General features: G+C 41.9%; 1 protein-coding gene across 4 annotated transcripts in view; it reads left to right on the top strand.

The window, feature by feature from the left end:
- Window positions 1–20,499, top strand: part of GK (glycerol kinase) — a 118,613-nt gene that overhangs the window by 82,543 nt on the left and 15,571 nt on the right. For all 4 annotated transcript variants that reach the window (XM_077482571.1, XM_077482575.1, XM_077482572.1 and 1 more), the window contains 4 exons: window positions 565–649; window positions 11,554–11,674; window positions 13,506–13,649; window positions 13,734–13,820. In XM_077482571.1, the coding sequence (XP_077338697.1) occupies window positions 565–649; window positions 11,554–11,674; window positions 13,506–13,649; window positions 13,734–13,820 (437 nt within the window). The remainder of the gene's footprint in view (window positions 1–564; window positions 650–11,553; window positions 11,675–13,505; window positions 13,650–13,733; window positions 13,821–20,499) is intronic.

Genomic DNA, 20,499 nt, shown 5'->3' with positions numbered 1-20,499 from the left:
GTGATCAGCTGTGCCTTCTCAGAAATGGACAACCGTACTGTAGCCATCTTTCAGCTATAGCACAGACGAGAAGTCGACGAGCCGGATTAGAATGCCTGCCACTTTTTATTGCTGTTTGTGCTCCCGTTAGGGAGATTCATCCTCTCCATTTGTCCTGTTTTCCATTGTCATTGAAAGTAAGTCCTAGATGGACAAAAACCCAAATTTTGGGTTGTCCCCAGAAAAGTAATAGAGGGAAAATTGTCCAATGGGGGCACAAGTTCTGGTGACCGGGGGGTCGCTAATAGATTGCCAAATTTGGAGAGATTTCCTCACACTTCCTGTTTTGGCAATGGGACAGGAAGTGAAGGGAAATCTTCCCAATAGGCAAAAATAAACATTACAGGGGTAACAACCCTCCCTTACGCTATCCAAAAAATCTGTATGCTTGTCCAACATCAACATGCAAGTTTATGGCGTGTTTGTCAGATTCTTTCTGTATGTCCAACCACCCTCAATGTCTATGGGTCAGCCTTCATTTAGAATGCTTTACCTGATTGCCTGTTTTTGTTTCCATGTGTATAGAATCATCTGCGGTCTCACGCAGTTCACGAACAAGAATCACATAGCATTTGCTGCTCTTGAAGCTGTGTGTTTTCAGACCAGAGAGGTGAGCAAGCTTTTACATTAGAATCTATGCGCTGTGCAATTACTACAGATACGTGAACATTTTAGACTGTCATTTGTCTCCTGCTATTTTTGTTTTACCATTTTTTGGAAACCAATTAAACAAAGCAATAAAGTACAGTAACTCGTAGTAGACGGTCACAATTCATTTTTCACTGACCTGCCTGCAGCAAACTAGATTGGGTTAGCTGCTATAAATGGATATTCTGTGGGTTGCTTCCCCTTAGCACATTATTAAAAATGCTTTGCAACTCTTTTTATTGCTTACGCCTGTGTAATGTGTCACTTTCAGCTTGTTATATTATTTTTCACTGAACCCAGCGCCTAAACTAGCACAGTACATATTTGTCAGCAATCCCTGGCTGTGGTAATTCTGGTTTTGAAAACTCTTATATGCGTCTTGTCTTAAATAATTAAGTCTGTAAGAGGTTTCCAAATATAACCCCACAGCAACTTCTGTCTTCATGACTGAAAAAATGCAGTATTCTTTCTTTACTGTAAATGATCTGTGTACATTCTTGTAAGTATGTTGGCCTAAACCTAACCTCTGCCTGCACATTGTAATCTAAACCCCTTTCATGACATTATTTTTCTGATTTTTCAGTTGAAATATTATTCATGTTCCTTTGTGGCATATTAATATTAAATAATAATAGTATCCAGTGCCTTGTGTAGCATATGTTGCAAAAATGATTCCTCTGCTATACGAAATACATCAACTTCCATCACTGACCTTTCATTTTAAAAATGCTTGTTCCCTGGCTATCTGGCTGATGCCCAGGCTTCAGTACTGGCACTGACCTGGAACTAGATTACAACATACACAGTACCAGTGTAAAGATGGAGATCATTTACAGTGGTGGCATTTGCTATACCATTTAGGTGGTGCATAGCTCGTGTACCAGACCAAACCCCTAAAATAAAATAAAATGTAGATGTAGCACATTAGGATATGATACACAAGTCATGACTCATTCAATTGTTGTGGGAAATCGGCAAGTACAAAGGCCACAGTTGTTTGGACAATTCCCCTATAAATCAATTACCGGTAGTCATTTTCCAGCATGTGATATGTATTCATTTATGTATCTGAGAAGATGAGCCGCACATCTGTTGTTGCTTTATTAACATTGAGAGAACATATATGAGATAAAATACACTCTGCTTTAAGGATATATGCTTTTAGAGGTTCTGTCGCCATTTGTATATACAAGCCTCTGTCTGAGTCTATCTGTAAAGAATCACAAAACTCTACACTGAATCACTTTTTGTTTTTGTCTTTTAAAAGAGTTTACCGTATATACTCGAGTATAAGCCGAGATTTTCAGCCCCTTTTTTAGGGCTGAAAGTGCCCCCCCTCGGCTTATACTCGAGTCACCGCCGTCTGTCTACACGATCAGCGTGTCGTGCAGACAGACGGCGGCCATTCCATTATTCAAAAGCCGCGCCTCCCTGTCTGTGATAGGCGGAACACTCAATTTCCCAGCAGTCAGTGGTCCGCCTATCACGGACATCCGCTCATCCTCATACTACGGACGAGGATGAGAGGATGTCCGTGATAGGCGGAACACTGACTGCTGGGAAATTGAGTGTTCCGCCTATCACAGACGGAGGCGCGGCTTTTGAACAGTGGAATGGCCGCCGTCTGTCACAGACGAGAAGAGGTGCGGCGATCCTGGCATGTTTTTACATGCAGATCGCTGCAGAAGGACAAAGGCACAGGACAAAGGCACAGGACAAAGGCACAGGACAAAGGCACAGGACACACACACAGGGATGGACGGACGGACACACACACAGGGATGGACGGACGGACACACACACAGGGATGGACGGACGGACACACACACAGGGATGGACGGACGGACACACACACAGGGATGGACGGACGGACACACACACAGGGATGGACGGACGGACACACACACAGGGATGGACGGACACACACACACAGGGACACGGACACACACTCGGCTTATACACGAGTCAATAAGTTTTCCCATTTTTTTTGTGGTAAATTAGGGGCCTCTGCTTATATTCGGATCGACCTATACTCGAGTATATACGGTACTAAATGAATAATGTAATATACAAGTCAGACTTCCACAAGGGACGATGGCACACAACATTAATGTTACAAACAGTCTATATAGTTCAGAGATGCCAGTACTTGCAGGGGGGGAGGGGGGGATCCACAGTCCAGCATCTCCAAGCAGGGGGATATAAGTAGGCCCAAACTTTAATATTGGAAAAAGGTGATTAATACAGTCAACTTCACCCTCCAGGCTAAATATCTGGTATGGGCAAAATAACTTTTCTTGTTCATACATCATGGGACACAGAGCTCTATCAATTACTTAGTGGGTTAGATAGTCACCATCAGGTGATTGGACACTGGCAAACCCTAATTACAAGGCAAGTTCTTCCCCTATATAACCCCTCCCATATGGAGAGTACCTCAGTTTTTTCGCCAGTGTCTAAGGTGTTTGGTCACGTTGAAGATGTGCTAGGAAGAGAGCTCTATTTGATGGTCTCTGTGGGGGCCTAGGAGCTATACAACTGGATTCATGCCTCGGGCCAATAAAAATGCCTAAGATGGATGGTACCCGGGCCTCGTGAAAGAAGATACAAGGTTTTGCCTGTAATGTTGCTCTCTGAGGACTGGGCTCTGGGATCCAGCACTTTGGGGCGCAAATTAAAAGTTGCTCGAAAAGTTTCTGGCAGAGTCTTCTACAGGTCTAGGGAAGAGGATCGGGTACGTAGGAACCCAGAACCCTGAAGGTTGGCACAACATTACCCGCCATGATGGGTGAAGGTTGGATCTGTCTGTTCTCAGCAGTCCTGCGGCGGGGATAAGGTATGTGAAAACAATCCTAAGTATACACCTTATGGATTATCTTCTATGAGTAGTTTGCATGTCTTGTTTTCCGCCACTAGAGGGAGTAAGAGACCTACCTGCTGTATACTTACATGCCTTTCAGGATACACGCTCACTGAAGCCGGTCTGTGAAGCCGCTCACCTCCTCCCCTGCAGGCTCTGCCCCATGATCTGAAAGGGGGGATCTCACGAAGTCTAGAGGGTCCCACGTAGTACTCCTTGTCTCCTTTCGCCCTCCTCACCCCAGCCGCCGCCATGTTGGTCCTACGTGCGCACGCTTATTCGGTGAGGAGGGGAGGCGTGGTTTATAGCGCCGTGCATAGCACATCAGTGCACAGGCACGAGGCAGCTGTTTTTAAATGCCCAGAACGCCAAAGCTCTTTAAGCGTTGGGACACCTACTCGGCATCAGGTTGTACAGACTAAGCTAAAAATAATATTGTAAGATTAGGCACAACAGTGATTGCATTTATTCTAGTAGCTCTGCTTTTGTCAGCTTAGGACTATGTCCCCCCATAAGAGGGCTTCAGGGGCAGGTAAAAGAGCCTAGATCTAAGGGTTCTACCCCCCCCCCCCCCGAAAGCATGGAGGCAGCCACACAGGATGAACCATTGCCCCTGTCAGGCTTGCAGCTTCTCCCAACATTGCAGCCCTAGTGGTCTTTTAGAGATGTTGTTTGCATTTGCAGTGTGTGGTGTACAGAGAAATTAGCTGCTTAATCGCAGCATCCTCACAAGAGGGCAGAAATTGGGGTAGTTCCCCTTCCCCTGCCCTAAATCCTCAATCAAGAGGATCAACAATCTGATAATGAAAGTTCACCATCAGGAGATGGGGAGCCGGTGCAATTTGACGAGGCAGAGGTAGCTGCAATCTTTTACAGAGATTCATGCTGCGTATAACTTGCCCTCAGCCTAGACGGCTGAAGCCTCTGTCTCCTACTTGTGTTTTTCTTAAAGAACCTCAACGAGCTCCTCATGCAGGTGCTTGCTTACAAACTAGCCAAACCGCATAACTGCTGAGATGCCTACGACCACATAATTCGTCTGATCTCCGAGGCTAAGCAGGGTCAGGCTTGGTTAGTACCTGGATGTGAGACTGTCTGGGAATACCAGGTGCTGTACACGGTTCTGTGCACATTGCTGCTAACACAAACAGCTAAACGCATGAGTGCTGGAACGCATGTCATCAGAGGATAACTTCCTTTTTTCCACATATTTGCATAAATTACCTGAGTATTGGAATGTGTACAAGATGCATGTGGCAGAACATGTAATACACATAGAGATACGTGTTCTTTTTCTGTTTGTGTGAACTTACATAGTTGCATGAGAATGCTTGGTCATTAATGCTTATTTGCGCAGAAATGCCTAAAAACACATAAATGCCTGTTTGCATAAATATACGGGGTCACACAAGAGTGCTTGGCCCCACAAGAGTCCTTGTTTGCCTGGGGATACTTGCTCAAGCAGAAAGGCTTGTTTTCACAGAAATGCCTAAATCGCATAAGAATGCTTGCGTGCATAAAGTTGCGGTATCACACCAGGGTGTTTGACCTCACAAGAGTCCTTGATTACCCAAGGATAATTGGTCACGTGGAGAGGCATGTTTTACAAAAAATGCCTAAAAATAAGCATAAAGATGCTTGATTGCATAAAGAGTCTGGATTGCAAAGGGGTGCTTGATCTCACACCAGTCCTTGATTACTCAAGGATACTTGGTCACGCGGAGAAGCTAATTTTTTTCATAAATGCTTAAAATCGCATTAAGATGTTTGATTGCAGAAAGATGCTGGATCGCACAGGGGTGCTTGATCACACAAGAGTCCTTGGTCTCACAAGGGTACTTGTCCGCACAGTAGTGCTCATAATGCATAAAATGTTTGGTCGCATAAAGGATGCTGAATCGCATATGAATGCTGATTGCCTAAGGTTGCCTGATCATCTAGATTTGCATAACAAGGCCTGTTAATTTAGCCTCCTTAATTATACAGGATTCCTTATGTTTACATAGGAATATGTGTCTGCCTGGATACAGGATGTGTAATCTTGCATTACACATTCGAAGACGCATGCTTGCTTGCAAGGTGCCCCTTCCATAGCACACGTGTTATAGGTAAGCGTATGTACAGCGCACACTTTTTATGTTTTAAACATGTTGTAGAAAATTCATGCTTCCATGAACGCACGCCTCTTTTGAGGTATATAGCGTTAACTCTTGCCACTTACACATATGAATCGGTTGCATATGTGTTTTCAGAACTTGCATGGCATTTCACAAGAAAACAGCACCTCTTCTGGTTGGTAGTCTTGCACTTGTGGTTTGTCACCATGCTCAAGTCTTTTTATAAACTGCTAGGGCCTGCCTCTAGTGGGTCTAAAGTGCTCAGGGTATAGCTGTAATGGCATACCAAAGCAGTCTGCTGCTGATAGATCAGTCGGTAGCATGGCTGGACCTAAGTGGGTCCAGCATGGTCTTTATAGCCCCTATGAAGGCTAGGGTATTTGGGGACATACCCTGCTTTGGGCTATCTTTTACCCACGTCAAAGGCCAAGACCATAAAGATTTGGCCCAAGTGTGCAAAACAAGGGATAGACCTTCCGTTTTGCCTTTTTGTATGAGGTTGTTCGGGAAGATGGTAGCCTCATTTAAGGCTGTTCCTTTCGCCCAGTTTTCATTCAACACCATTACTGAACAGTATACTGTCTGCTTGGAGCAAGAGGATCCAATCCTTAGTTCTTCCCAGGCGCCTGACATTAGAAGTACATAGGAGCCTCAGTTGGTGGTTGCTAGCCAAAAGTCTACAAGAAAATCCTTTATTCCAGTCACCAGGAAAGTAGTAACTACAGATACCAGCCTTAAAGGCTGAGGTGCAGTTCTAGAAGAGCTTTCGCTCCAAGGAAAGTGATCCAAACCGAAAGGTTCCTGCCCGTCAATATTCTGGAGATTCAGTACGTTTGGCCCTCAGGTCCTAAACTTACAAGTCACAAGGCTGTCCTGTCCAGATACAATCCAACAATGCTACAGCAGTGACCTATATCAATAAAGCAGACACCAGGAGTCTGAATGCCCAGAGGGAGGTAAACCATTTTTTGTTTGCACAGCGTGGCATGTTCCTTGCCTATCTTCAGCCTTCATTCCAAGGATGGAAATCTAGTAGGTGTGTCCAGGAGAATGGTCTCTACACCCCTCCATATTTCAGGCTATAGGCCGGAAATAGGGTACACGGGTACACCGGATGTAGATCTTCTATCCTCTGGGTTCAACATGAAGCCGGATGATTTTTTTTGTTTTTGTCAAGAACAAAGGTCCACTAGCATGCGGAACAGACACATTGATAATTCCTTGGGATCAGTTCTCTCTGACCTAGTCGTTTTCCTGGTTCCACTCCTTCCGTATCTTCACAGGATCAGGGCAGGGAAGTAACCGGTTATTCTGGTGGCTCCAGCCCAGCCCAGCCCAGAAGGCTTTGGTATAGAGGAATTGTAAAGCTGGCGGTAGGAAGACACTGGATTCTTCCACTATGCCTAGACCTGCTCTCACAGGGACTAGTATTCCATCCTTCCTTTCAGAATCTAAATTGGATGGTTTGACTGTTGATACCTACATCCTGAAAAGTCATGGGCTTTCGGGTCCAGTTCTCTCTACTCTGGTTCATGCTAGGGGCCAGGCTCATCTATCACAGAGCCTGGAAGATGTATGTTTCCTGGGGTGAATCCAGGGGTTGGCATCCTTAAAGGTATGGCACTGGCAGAAGTCTCCCCTTTCTACAGTTAGGGGTAAAAATGAAACTCGCCTTGAGCACATCAAGGGTCAGTTCTCGGCCATATCAAATTTTTATTTTTTTTTCCCAGAGGCCACTCTCCTCTCCTCTCATTCCTTAGTCTGGGCTTTTTATCCAAGGGGTCTTACGTTTAATTCCAGTCTCCCTTGTGCCTGTGGGATTTGAATGGTCTGTTTTTACAAAAACGGCCTTCTGAACCAATACGCAGTATTTCTTTGGTTATTTTAACCAGAAGATCGAGTTTCTGGTTGCCATATGCTCTGCTAGAGGGGTATCAGAATTAACAGCTTTTTGCTGCCTAAGGTGGTATCAGGATTTCATATGAACCAAGATGTTGTCCTACCGTCCTTGTACGGGTCCCCATTCTTCAGAAGAAAGGTTGTTGCACTCTCTTGATGTAGTAAGAGCAGTCAAGGTCTATCTGAACGCGATTGCTCTGAAACGAAAATCTGATGCTTTGTTTGTACTGCCAGAAGGGCCTAGAAAGGGCCAGGCAGCGTCAAAATTCACTATCTCTAAGATGTAGATTCGACAGGTTATTGTTCAGGCTCATGGTTTCATTTGAGAGCGCACTCAATTAGAGCACTAAGTGCTTAATCCGCAGTGCTTCACCAAGCCTCCTTGGCTCAGATCTGCAAGGCTGCAACTTGGTCTTCCATCCATACATTCACCAAATTCTTTCGGGTGGATGTGAAAGGGCATGAAGATACCGCCTTCGGCAGTGTTCTGCAGGCAGCAGTATAGGTCCTCATGTCCAATGGCGGCCTGCTTTTTGATCTGTCTCCCTCCCCTCAATTTGGGCATTGCTCTGGGACATCCCACTGAGTAATTGATAGAGCTCTGTGTCCCATGATGTATGAACAAGAAAATATAATTTTTTAATACAGCTTGCATGTAAAATCCATTTCTTGGGAGTGCATCACGGGACACACCCCTCTTTGGGATATATATATATATATATATATATATATATAATATATATATATACACATTGAGATACTTATTGCTTTGCTACAAACTATAAACTGAGGTACTCCCCATATGGGAGGGGTTATATAGGGGAGGAACTTGGCTTGCCAGTATCTAACCCACTAAATAATTGATGGAGCTCTGTGGCCAGTGATATACTCCCAAGAAAAGGATTTTACAGGTAAGCTGTATTTAAAAAAATCCTATTTTTATTCCAACAAAATTCCAATTCCAAAATGTCTTCCTCCATTTGAAAGACTCTGGGAACACTGGCTGAGTACCTCTAGCTGCCATTACCTTGAATACTTGGAGCATAAGTTCACCTTTTAAAAAATTTATTATTTTTCTTATTGGGAGCCTGGACAGCATTGCACCCCGATAAGCAGATCGGGGGTGCAATGTAGGGCTCTTGCAGACTCTGCATGTAAGCCATAGGCCTGTACATCATACGACCAAGTAGTTGCACACTAACAGGAAGCATCAATGAACTACCGCAGCACTCATTAGCGCAGTGGTAGTCCACTGAGAACTACTAGCCAACAGCCGCAAAGGCTGCCGAACCATGTAGCTTTCTGTTCACAGAATTCTGTGAATGAGTAAAGTGTCTGGGCGGGTGGAGCTCCGCACGGCCATGTTCTTTGCAAGGTGTGACAGAGGGTGGGGGAAGAAGATCCCCTGTCACAACGGGGAGCCGGGGGCATGCGGGGACCAGTGGATTTGTAATATATGGGTGTAACATGTTACAAAAGGTGAACTTATTCTTTAAAGACTGCTTTCATAAGGTCCAAGTATAAGCTTTTTACGAATCGAATCGATTACTGTATGCAGGTCTCCAAAAGGTTCCGTACCCAAGATTTACATTACTTAGGGTTAACCAGTGACAGAAATTTTAGTTAATGTGTCCCACTGACAATAAATAGTAAAAAGCATCTGTTGCACTTTTCACCTCATTGTACACTTAGTAACCTAACCTTAGGATCTTTCTGTGCTATTTTGTTACAATTTGCATATTTACATACATTTAATAAACTTGTGTAAGTACGGTTAATTCTGTAGAAGCCAAATCTAATTCCAAGGCAATTACTTGTAGTTTTATGATTTAATTTTCATGTGTGGTATGAAAACGTAACCATCGGTTGTAAAAAAAGAAAAAATAAAATTTGCAAAAAAAAAAAAAAGAAGAAATCCCTAGTTACATAGCATATAAATCATATCAATAATGATTCAACATTTATTAATATTGCAAGAATAAAAAAAAATCAAATAGAATTGATCCTACAACTAGGTAAATATTTTGTGAAAGAGCATTTGCCAATCTATAATATGCTATAGCTGTGCAGCCAGAAAGCAGACCCCTTCCCTCTTCGATTGCTGTGAATACTCCTTTTTATTTTATTTTTTTTAAGCTCCATCACATCTCATTTGTAATTATTTGTTAAGATTCAACTCCAGTCAGACAGATAAATACAAAGTTGAAATACTAATATGTTCTGTCTATGGATTTTTCATTTTATGTTTGTACAAAGGATTTGTAGTCTTATAATTTTCACATTATCTTCCACACTGCACATTCAGGTAGTTTTCATTGCTTCTTCTTGGTTAAACTTAAATGAGATTCTTTGGCAAGTAAACCGTACACATAAATGTACTTAAAGTGACTGTTGCTGGAATAAAAAAAAGCGTCAACCTGCAAAAGTAAAAATAGAAAAAAGAAGAATAATAATTGGTGCATGGGACAAGGCATCAGACACACCTTAATGTATGTTGAATGCTGAAGAGCCTTTAGCTCTCCAATTTTTACATTTTTTTTAAATCTATCAGCAGAGTTGCTTTTGTGAATGTACATTAACCCATCATCTCTCGTACTGACCTATACTCTACCTATAGTCTGCTCCGAGCTGTGGGTTTGTTTTCATCATCCAGCTGCAGTCCTCTTCAGCACTGGCCGTACTTCACAGAATTGTACAGGGCCATCTACCAAGCTTCTCTAGTTTTGGGAGACAACTCAAGTCTATAAGGACTCACTGCAGTTTTAGAGCCTTAGCTAAAGAAGATCACTGCTGGGAGAGCCACTACTTGAGGAAGGCTATTATAGGAAGCCAATACTTGAGTAAGCAGCTGGAGTGAGAAGTTTCTTGTATATTTTCGTTAAGGCAGGAGGATTTACTAAAACTAGAATGTGCAAAATCTGGTGCCGCTCTGCATAGAAACCATTCACCTTCCAGGTATTATTGTCAAAGCTTAAAGTGATTATAAACGATCACCTTGTAAAAGAAACCATTCAGTTTAAAATGGAAATAAAAGGCAAAACATTTGTGTATAAATAAATTATACATTTTTATTTTTTTTATAAGTAATCACAAACCCTCTGTTCTCAGCTGCATAAGATCTGAGGCAGGAGACACAGCAGTACACTGATCTTCCCAGTGAAAGACTGTGCAAGGGGGTTGTGTCAGGACAAGTCTGATCATTGGTGGAGAGCAGACTGGGTTCCCAGCACAGCTAGAGAACTCGTATATAAGAGAAGGAATCGCTGCTCAAGGTGTATGATGAGAGATCAAGGGAGTCTCTTAGAGTGCCAGCCCCGGCCCGCCTCCATGGGAAACTTGGAAATAAGAAAGAAATGGCTGCGCATCCAGAACTCCTGATGGCCTTTTATTGATCGCAGGTATAACACCAACAATGGTCACGTAGACGCATTTCACACACGTAAAACGCATATACGTGACCATTGTTGGTGTTTGGTGTTAGCCTTTTATTGATCACAGGGATATCAGGAGTTCTGGATGTGTAGCCATTTATTTGCTCTTCCACAGCTGGAGAACTGACCTTTTGTGTGTTCTCCTGCTTAGTGTGGTTAGTATTAAAAAGGAAAGCAGAGGGACTGGCAGGAACCCCACGGATTTCACACAAAGAAAGCAATAGAAAGAACAGGATACTTTTTCATACAAGTACATGGTACAGCAGGCACATATCAGGAATATAAAAGTCGGGGTTACGTATTCTTTAACTGAACAAGCTGACATAAGAAGTTCATTTACTGCCATGCACAGCCTCACCAGATTCTGAGCACTCCAGTATTAGTAAATATCCCCATTAAATCCAAATAGGATATTATTTAAAGAGTTTTAATGTGAACAAAATGCAAAAACTGCTTTTAAATGATGCAGCTAACTAATTAAAGCAGTAGTAGTTCTTGCCAAAACCAGCATGTTTTGTTTTATAGACTCAGCAACCCCTATTTTATTGTTTCATATCAGATTCTAGATGCAATGAACCAAGACTGTGGAATTCCTCTAAGCCAGCTACAAGTTGATGGGGGCATGACTAACAATAAGATTCTTATGCAGTTACAGGCTGATATCCTATGCATTCCTGTGGGTAAGCCGTTCACTCTTTGTGCTCTGTGTATGTATTCATCTATTACTACTTGCCTTCTCTTTCAATTAGGTTGGTAATCGGCAGTGGTGTTAGTAGTAGAGGGAAATGTGTTTTTAGTAGTATTACTTTTAGGCATATTATACTAAATGTAATCATTGATGCATCTGAGTTTCAAAAGGATCTATAGGCATAGGTTTTAAAAAAAAATAAAAAATAAACTTTTTGCTTGCTTTTAGTACATATGTTATCAGAAATATGAATAAAATATATAAACATTATGATACTTGGGGGGGGGGGGGTATTTTGACACCCATCTTATAATTGGTTATAGCCTCGTTATTTATGTATTCTCAGTTCATAAATGAATTGTACTTTCTCCTTTGTGACATAAAGAAGTGTTGTACTCAAATCTGTATGTCGTTTCTCATACATCACTTTGGGAGACTGCGTGCTGGCAGTTTTTCTATCACTCTTATCACCTCACGTTGTGGCTATGGATCCTTGTTATGATTAAGATAAGTATGAACTATAGAATATACAACATGTAGCCTGCAACAACCAATCTCCAATAAGTGATTGTTCAGCTCCGTTAGACTGTTTTATTTTCTGGGTTTACTCAAATGTAATATTTCTTCACTTAGGACATAGACGGAATGTGCACTTCTATATTCCTAGTATTTTAAAGCAGAAGTTTATTTATTAAAAAAATTCTTGCAGCTTTAGCCACATCACCTACCTGTAATGAAGGCAGCTGGATCCTGCAGAAATCTTCACTGTGCCTGTTCTCATCCAGTCTCTGAAGTTCCAGCAGTGCACTGGTTACCAGATCATCGGGTAGAACAGCAGTACCAATGGTCCAACATGGACATGCTCCCTCCTGCCTTCTGAACCATTTGTGAAAAGTTATTTCATTGGTTTCACTGTTTGTAACACAATATGTGAATGGGGGACAGAATACTGTGACTCAGACTACACCCCCCAATTCTAAGATCAGATGTTCTAAGCAGTGTAATGGACGGAAGAACTTTTCTCAATGAGGAGGAAGTGAGGTGTCCCCATCAGACCAAAGTTATTGCTTTAGTGCTGAAAGTTCATAGACAGGAAGAGGACAGGCATCCCTGTAGTAAAGATTTCTACAAGATCCAGCTGCCTTAAAAATGTGATACATACTTCATTACAGGTAAGTAAGTAAAACTGTAGGGATTTTTTAAGCTAATTTTCAGCTTTATATATTAGATATTTAATATAAGAGCAAATGCTATATGATGCCTATTATTTTTTTATCAACGTTCACTTTGTTACTTGAGCCTGACCCTCCCTGACTTCAAGCTAACGTTTGCCAACTCTGATTTCAATGTCCATTCTGACTGGCTGGTAAGGGCACTGTACCTGGACATAGCAGTTAGTGAAGCTGAGCCATGAAGTCTGGGGAAGTCCGATGCATACAGTATTTGTTACTGAGTGGGTAGAGCATGGCTATTGTGTTATATCTCCCAATGATGTCCATACATTATGAATGGAAAGCCAACTTTACTATACTTCAGACTTGATGGGGGAAACAGGAGAAGAGTTGAAATGTGTTTACTAAATCTCTTTTCCAAGCCCAGCCTAATATTCTATTCTGCGGTCAGACAGCTTTGTGGACAGAGATTTTTGTAGAATTTGGCATTATACTTGCCCTATATTAAATATTCATTTCCTATATCTCAGCTTTAAAAGTGGTGTTTTTTCATAGAAGTCTTAAGAATGCAGAACAAAAACCGTTCTCACTGTCTGCAAGTATAGATGATGTGAGAGTGACCTTTTTTTTTTTTTTTTTTTTATTTCTCAGTAAAACCTTCAATGCCTGAAACAACCGCATTAGGAGCTGCCATGGCTGCAGGAGCGGCTGAAGGAGTGGGTGTCTGGAGTCTTAACCCCAGTGACTTGACGGCAGTGACTTGTGAACGCTTTGAGCCACAGATTAATCCAGAAGGTGAAGAGCCCAGACAGTTTTTGCTGTCTTTGCAAGAATACCAACAAAACTCTTAATGATCTCTTTCTAAATGTTCTCTTTCAGAAAGCGAATATCGCTATGCTCGATGGAAAAAGGCAGTTAAGAAATCAATGGATTGGGAAAGCTCAGAACCTGCGACCAATGAAAACGGTATTTAAATTTTTTTTTAGGTTATCCATGTATGATTAGTATACTAATTAGTATACTAATATTACTAATACTAATATTAGTATACTAATATTTCTTAGCTTATGGATCATTAACAGTGTTTTTTGCTGGTCATTATGTACTACTTTTTTAACATGCGTCTTGCATAAGAGTCTCTAAGGATGGTGTCTGGTGTCAGTGTAAGCATCCATCAAGAAAAAAAGCTTGAAGTTTGTATTATATGCCAGTCTCTGTTAAAATAAATACTAATATATTAATTCCTTAAGTAAATGATGGCAATTTAAAGCACAGTGGTGTTGATTTACTAAAGACAAGTAGACTGTACACTTTGCAAGTACAGTTGCACTCATTTTCCCCAGAGCTTAGTGAATGTGGTGACACTCTGCTGATTCCCACCATCCAATCACATGCAATCAAAAATGCTGTTTTATTTTTTTATTTATTTTTTCTTGCACTTGATTGGGTATTCTTTACAAAGTGTAGTTTCCCCACATTTACTAAGTTCTGGGGAAATGAGTGCAACTGCAAAGTCCACAGCCTATTTGACTTTAATAAATCAATCCCAATGCAGTTTAGTGCTGTATTAGAATTGCATCTTCAGTATACATCCACACTTTTTGGTGTCTCAGACGTTCCATCTCCTTATGGAGACATACTGTAGATGTTTGCAAACACAACTTTTAAAGTACCGTATATACTCGAGTATAGGCCGACCCGAATATAAGCCGAGGCCCCCAATTTACCCCCAAAAAAACTGGCAAACTTATTGACTCGTGTATAAGCCGAGGGTGAGACATGCCTGTCCATCCCTGTGTGTGTGTCCGTCCATCCCTGTGTGTCCGTCCATCCCTGTGTGTCCGTCCATCCCTGTGTGTCCGTCCATCCCTGTGTGTCCGTCCATCCATCCCTGTGTGTGTGTGTGTCCATCCATCCATCCATCCCTGTGTGTGTGTGTCTCCATCCATCCATCCATCCATCCATCCCTGTGTGTGTGTGTCTCCATCCATCCATCCATCCATCCCTGTGTGTGTGTGTGTGTCTCCATCCATCCATCCATCCATCCATCCCTGTGTGTGTCTCCATCCGTGTGTGTGTGTGTGTGTGTGTGTGTGTGTGTGTGTGTGTGTGTGTGTCCAGCCTACCTTTGTCCCGAGCCTCCGTCCCGTGCCTTGCCTCCTTGCCTCCGTCCCGTGCCGTGACTTGCCTCCTTGCATCCGTCCCGTGTCGTGCCGTGCCTTGCCGCCGCCGTCCCGTCCCGTCCCGTGCCGTGCCTTCCCTTGCCTCTGTCCCGTGCCCTCTTCGTCGGCGGCCATTGTAAAGTTCAAAAGCTGCGCCGCCGCCTTCGCCTGTGATAGGCGGAACACTGAATTTCCCAGCAGCCTGTGTTCCGCCTATCACAGACGTCGTATCATCCTCGTCCGTAGTACGAGGATGATACGATGTCCGTGATAGGCGGAACACAGGCTGCTGGGAAATTCAGTGTTCCGCCTATCACAGGCGAAGGCGGAGCCGGAGGCGCGGCTTTTGAATAGAATGGCCGCTGTCTGTCTGCTCGACACGCTGATCGAGCGGGCAGACAGCGATGACTCGAGTATAAGCCGAGGGGGGCACTTTCAGCCTCAAAAAAGAGGCTGAAAATCTCGGCTTATACTCGAGTATATACGGTATCTATATGTGAAAAGTCACTGCACTACTTGCATATGCTGAGATCTCTACACTATTTCACATCATGGATAGTTCTCATTTTGCAGTTCCAGATTAATGGGGAGCTGTTGATTTTACCCGTTTGCAAGCAATACCAAGCAAGATATCTTAATTTTTTAGGCTATAGCATGACTGCTTAATGTACCTATAAGTAAAAATGTTTACTATTGTTTAGAATTTAAATATTGTATATGGTAGATGATAGAGACAGAAGATCTAAGTCTAAGATAGGCTCTGACCAGCAGCCTTACAGTCCTGCCCTGGATGTCTGCCTGAGAGTTTGTGCTACTATGGGTTCCGCTCTGCTACTTTAACTAGAAAAATATACAGTGGGGGTCAGTGTGGCCTGTGTGTGTTCTGTGCCTGGTACCAGCAGTAGTACTAAGCTGGAATTTCACAGTAACTGTTGCAGTAAAAATTGTTCCCATACATAAGGATAGACCAGTATGCATTAGAGCTCAATTTCACCCCCAGTACCATTTACCCCAATCTAAAATTCTGCAGTTCTTGCTGATTGGGTATTTTCTGACAGATGGAACATTACAGACAGATTGAAGTACTATGTTCAATGATGGGCACTTTTACATAGCACTCATTTGTCTGTAATCTACTGTATAAGTCCTCGCACTACTGCACAAAACTATTACTCAAAAACTAAAAAGTACTGCAGAACCAACACCAAAATAATAGTGTCTAAGGAGCTGCTACCACTAAAGAGTTTATCACCAAACCTTCAAGCAATACTGATTAAAAAAAATCAGTGAAGCACTCTTTTATATAGTGTGCAATATAAAAAAAAAAAAAAAAAAAAAAAGAAAGAAACAATACTGAAAAACTAAGCCAAACAAAGAATGAAAAAATTCCAAGCTTGCTTTTTTGATGCTTCTGTGGTGCTTCAATAAAGTTTCAGTGGTGTTTCAAGCGAGCTTTGTCATAGACTTCTATGGAGGCTTTGAAGACTCTTTGAAGCCCCACTAAAGCTACATGGGGTATCATTTTTGAAACTAAGCCAAAGCAAAGGCAAGTTGTAAACAGGACTGTAAGCAAACTATTTTATTTAGTGTCGGGGCTTTGACTGGCATTCAGAGAGCTTTAACAAAGCGTGTCTGAAGCCTTGTTTTGAAGCAAGGGTAAACTAGTCCTAACAGTGTTTTTTTGTCCATTTTAAAAATGCAGTCTCCAAATTGGCCTGAATTTTCCTATGTATTTAATTTTTAAGGCACTTAATACATGTCCGGTGTTCATTTTTCTCAATATGGATTAGTCTCATATTTGTATGGATAATTTTAAGCCATGGATATTGACACAATGGAAGTCCTAAGCCCCCCCCCCCCCCGCCCCAAAGCACCTTGTCCCCATTTTGATGGAGGCAAGGGCCTCTTCCCAACAATCCTGGGCGGTGGTTGTGGAGGTCAATGGGCAGGGGGCTTATCATAATCTGGAAGCCCCCTTAATAAGGGGGACCCCAGATCCCCCCCCCCCCATATTTATGTGAATGAGTATGGGGTACATTGTGCCCCTACCCATTCATCCCAAAAAATAGACAAGAGGCAGTTTTTGACAATTTATTTAAAAAAACAATGTCCCCTGATGTAGATCCATAGTCGAGATTACTATGCCTTCCGCACCGCCAGACCCAAAAGGAAAGCAAAAAGAAACGGCCCGCCCACAAGGAAGGCTGACTGCCAAATGCCTGCTCTGCCGAGCAGTTCCTAAATAGGTATGGGGCAAGGCCACCTGGGGAAATCACCTGGTGGCCTTGCCCCCTTGTGACCTCACGACCCGGTATGCACCACAGCCCAGGTTTGTTGGGAAGCGGCCCTTGTTTACATGGGGACAAGGTGCTTTGGGGTGGGGGGGGCAAAGTCCCCCCACCCCAAAGCACCCCTACATGTTGAGCATGTTGCCTGGTATGGTTCAGGAGGGGTGAAAAATCTATACCAAAAAAAAAAATCTATACCAGACCTGAAAGGGGGGGGGGGGGGTGTATTCAGCCCAACACTGGTAGGGATGAGTAATTAGGACTTACTGTGTAAATGAGATAATGATGGCTTCCTGTGCAAACTTGTATCGACTATAGATTGTTTTTTGTGTCCACCTACACTGTGTCATTGTTTTATTTTTGTAAAGCAATGATGGAGGGATAAGAGGTATAGTCCCTTTAAAAACATTTGGTTTTGCAGCATTTAAATCTTGTAATAAACTTGAATATATTAGTGTGGCACTTAATGTCCTAATCATTCATAAGTGGTGCAGCTTGCACCATACAACAATGTTCATTAGCAGCCAAAAGAGCGGCTCAGTTCACTTAAATGGATGTCACATGTTCTAGTTCAGCAGATAAGATGTTCCTTGTTTTAGCCATTATCAGTAACCATAGGCGCATAGATTGGATTGAAGCTAATGATTGAGATATTTGCATGTGCTGAGATCCCTACATTATTTCACAGCATGAATGGTTCATATTTTGCAGCTCCAGATTAATGGGGAGCTGTGTTTTTTTCCAACTTGCAAGTGATATCAAGCAAGATATCTTCATTTTGTAGACTAAAACATGACCATAAGTGAGAATTTTTGTAATTGTTTCTAAGCTAAATATTGGAGAAAGAAGACCCACATCTAGGATAGGCTTTGACTAGCAGCCTTACAGTCATGCCTTGGATGTCTGTTTGAAAGTTTATGGGCTTTGCTCTGCTGCATTAATTAGGAAAAAATAAATAAAGTGAGGATCACTGTGGCCTTTGTGTGCTCTGTGCCTGGCGTAAGCAGTAGTACTAAGCTGGAGTTTCACAGTAGTAGTTGTAGGAAAATTGTTCCCATACATAAGGACAGACCAGTATGCACCAGGGCTCAATTTCACTGCCAGTCCCATTTACCCCAATCTAAAATTCTTCAGTTCTTGCTGATTCTATTGGTCCATCTGTCAGAAATTGTCATAAAATACCCAGACAGATTGGAGTAATATGTTGAATGATGGGCACTTTTGCATAGTACTCATTTTTCTGTAATCGACTTACACAAGGGATTTGTATTACTTATGTAGCCTTATTATGTTTTTTATCATTTTCTAATTGCCTGGTATAATCCTTTTTAATGTGCTGCCCAACTGGCAACCACAGGTTCATTGCTGAATGCAAAAATTCCTACATTTACTATTATTTATGTGTAATATCGGAGTATGTCAAGGACCAGTAAACGTAAATTGCAGTTCTGTATCACATGGCTGCCCTTAAATACTGGCTGGTCTTTTTCTTTTCAACAACAAATTTAGAAGAACATAAAAAGAATGTCAGATATATAAAAATCAAACTTAAAAACAATTAGTAAGTAGTTCTAAAGCCCAAGTATCTCCTGACGTACTAATGCAGCTAGAGTACTGTTGCTATAGTGTAGCACATTGCTTTAAATGTTATTTACAGACAAAAAGAAATAATAGCTCAGATCTATATTTTAACTGATACATATTAGCTGAGTCATGGAATCAAGCCTTTCTTTCTTTCTTTCTTTCTTTCTTTCTTTCTTTCTTTCTTTCTTTCTTTCTTTCTTTCTTTCTTTCTTTCTTTCTTTCTTTCTTTCTTTCTTTCTTTCTTTCTTTCTTTCTTTCTTTCTTTCTTTCTTTCTTTCTTTCTTTCTTTCTTTCTTTCTTTCTTTCTTTCTTTCTTTCTTTCTTTCTTTCTTTCTTTCTTTCTTTCTTTCTTTCTTTCTTTCTTTCTTTCTTTCTTTCTTTCTTTCTTTCTTTCTTAAGTGAACTGGCGCTCTGGTGTATGCACATCCAAATACAGTTTCTACAATTGATTATCTGCACTCTTCCGCCTATTACTACTGTGATTTATAATTAATATGTCTGTTAATATTGACTGTCATATTACACACATTATGACAGGCTATTACTCTACAAAAGTGAGTTCACCTTCACACATGAATACACACTGAGTTATATTAATATAACTACTTTCCCATCTAGTTGCAGATATCTCCATGTTTGTCATGCTTCTAAATGCAGTTTAGGTTTTACTGGTGGTTATGCATTAAACGGTGCTGCATATTCGATGTGGTATGTTTACTACACACTGATTTTACCATAACCACAATGGGATGTCTTTTTTTTTTTTTTTTTTTTTTTATAAGGATACATGAGGTATACACTTGTATACAGTCCCATTTTTAGGTTACACCACAGAGGAGCCTACACATGATAAATTCTGGGATCAAGGACATATGGTTGGGTTGTGCGCATCATACAGAAATAGCAATATATTTGTCAGTGTGGACAAATCCACCATATCTTTTCATATCTTGTATGGCCAGCCTCCGCTTATAGGCAAAGTAGTCCTTTCATCAGTAACCAGTAGAAGGAAGAGGGTTGTGTCCTATGTGAATCATATACAAAGGATTGGATGTACCAGCCTCTCTGGTAGCCAGAGGAAAAATGCTTAGTGGAGAAACCATACAAACCAGTTAAGCCGGCGATACAGGTGATTTTTCTTTCCTGCAACCCGTGGTTTCAGGAAAGAAATTTCCTCATAGAAAAAGATTCCCCCGATCAAAACAGTCCATTATAAATTAAACGGAATTGGTCCCAGGACAGAGCCTTGGAGTACCCCACTAACCACTCTAGACCATTCTGAGTATACGTTATTTATCGCAACCCTTTGGACATGCCCTCGTAGCCTATTTTCTATCCATGTACCTACCCTATGGTCCATGCCTACAGACCTCAGCTTGTGGATTAAGGGTTTGTGGGGGACATTATCAAATTTTTGCAAAATCCAGATACCCACATCCTGTTTTGATGGGGAATCCCTCCTGTGGAGCCATTGTTATCTCCTGCTGGGGGAGTTGGCACGGGGAGCGTCCCTTCCAACATCTATAGTCACTGGCAATATTGTAAAAATCCAGCATGCTGGTTATACCCAAGTCGATCGATGGATCGACTTGGGTACAATCAGCCTTCCCA

The sequence above is a fragment of the Lithobates pipiens genome, unplaced genomic scaffold (assembly GCF_037356315.1).
Source record: "Lithobates pipiens isolate NorthernLeopardFrog02 unplaced genomic scaffold, aLitPip1_a1.2 Scaffold_16, whole genome shotgun sequence".
Classification (NCBI taxonomy): Eukaryota; Metazoa; Chordata; class Amphibia; order Anura; family Ranidae; genus Lithobates; species Lithobates pipiens.
Note: the sequence above shows the minus strand (reverse complement) of the source record. Positions and strands in the feature narration are given on the sequence as shown.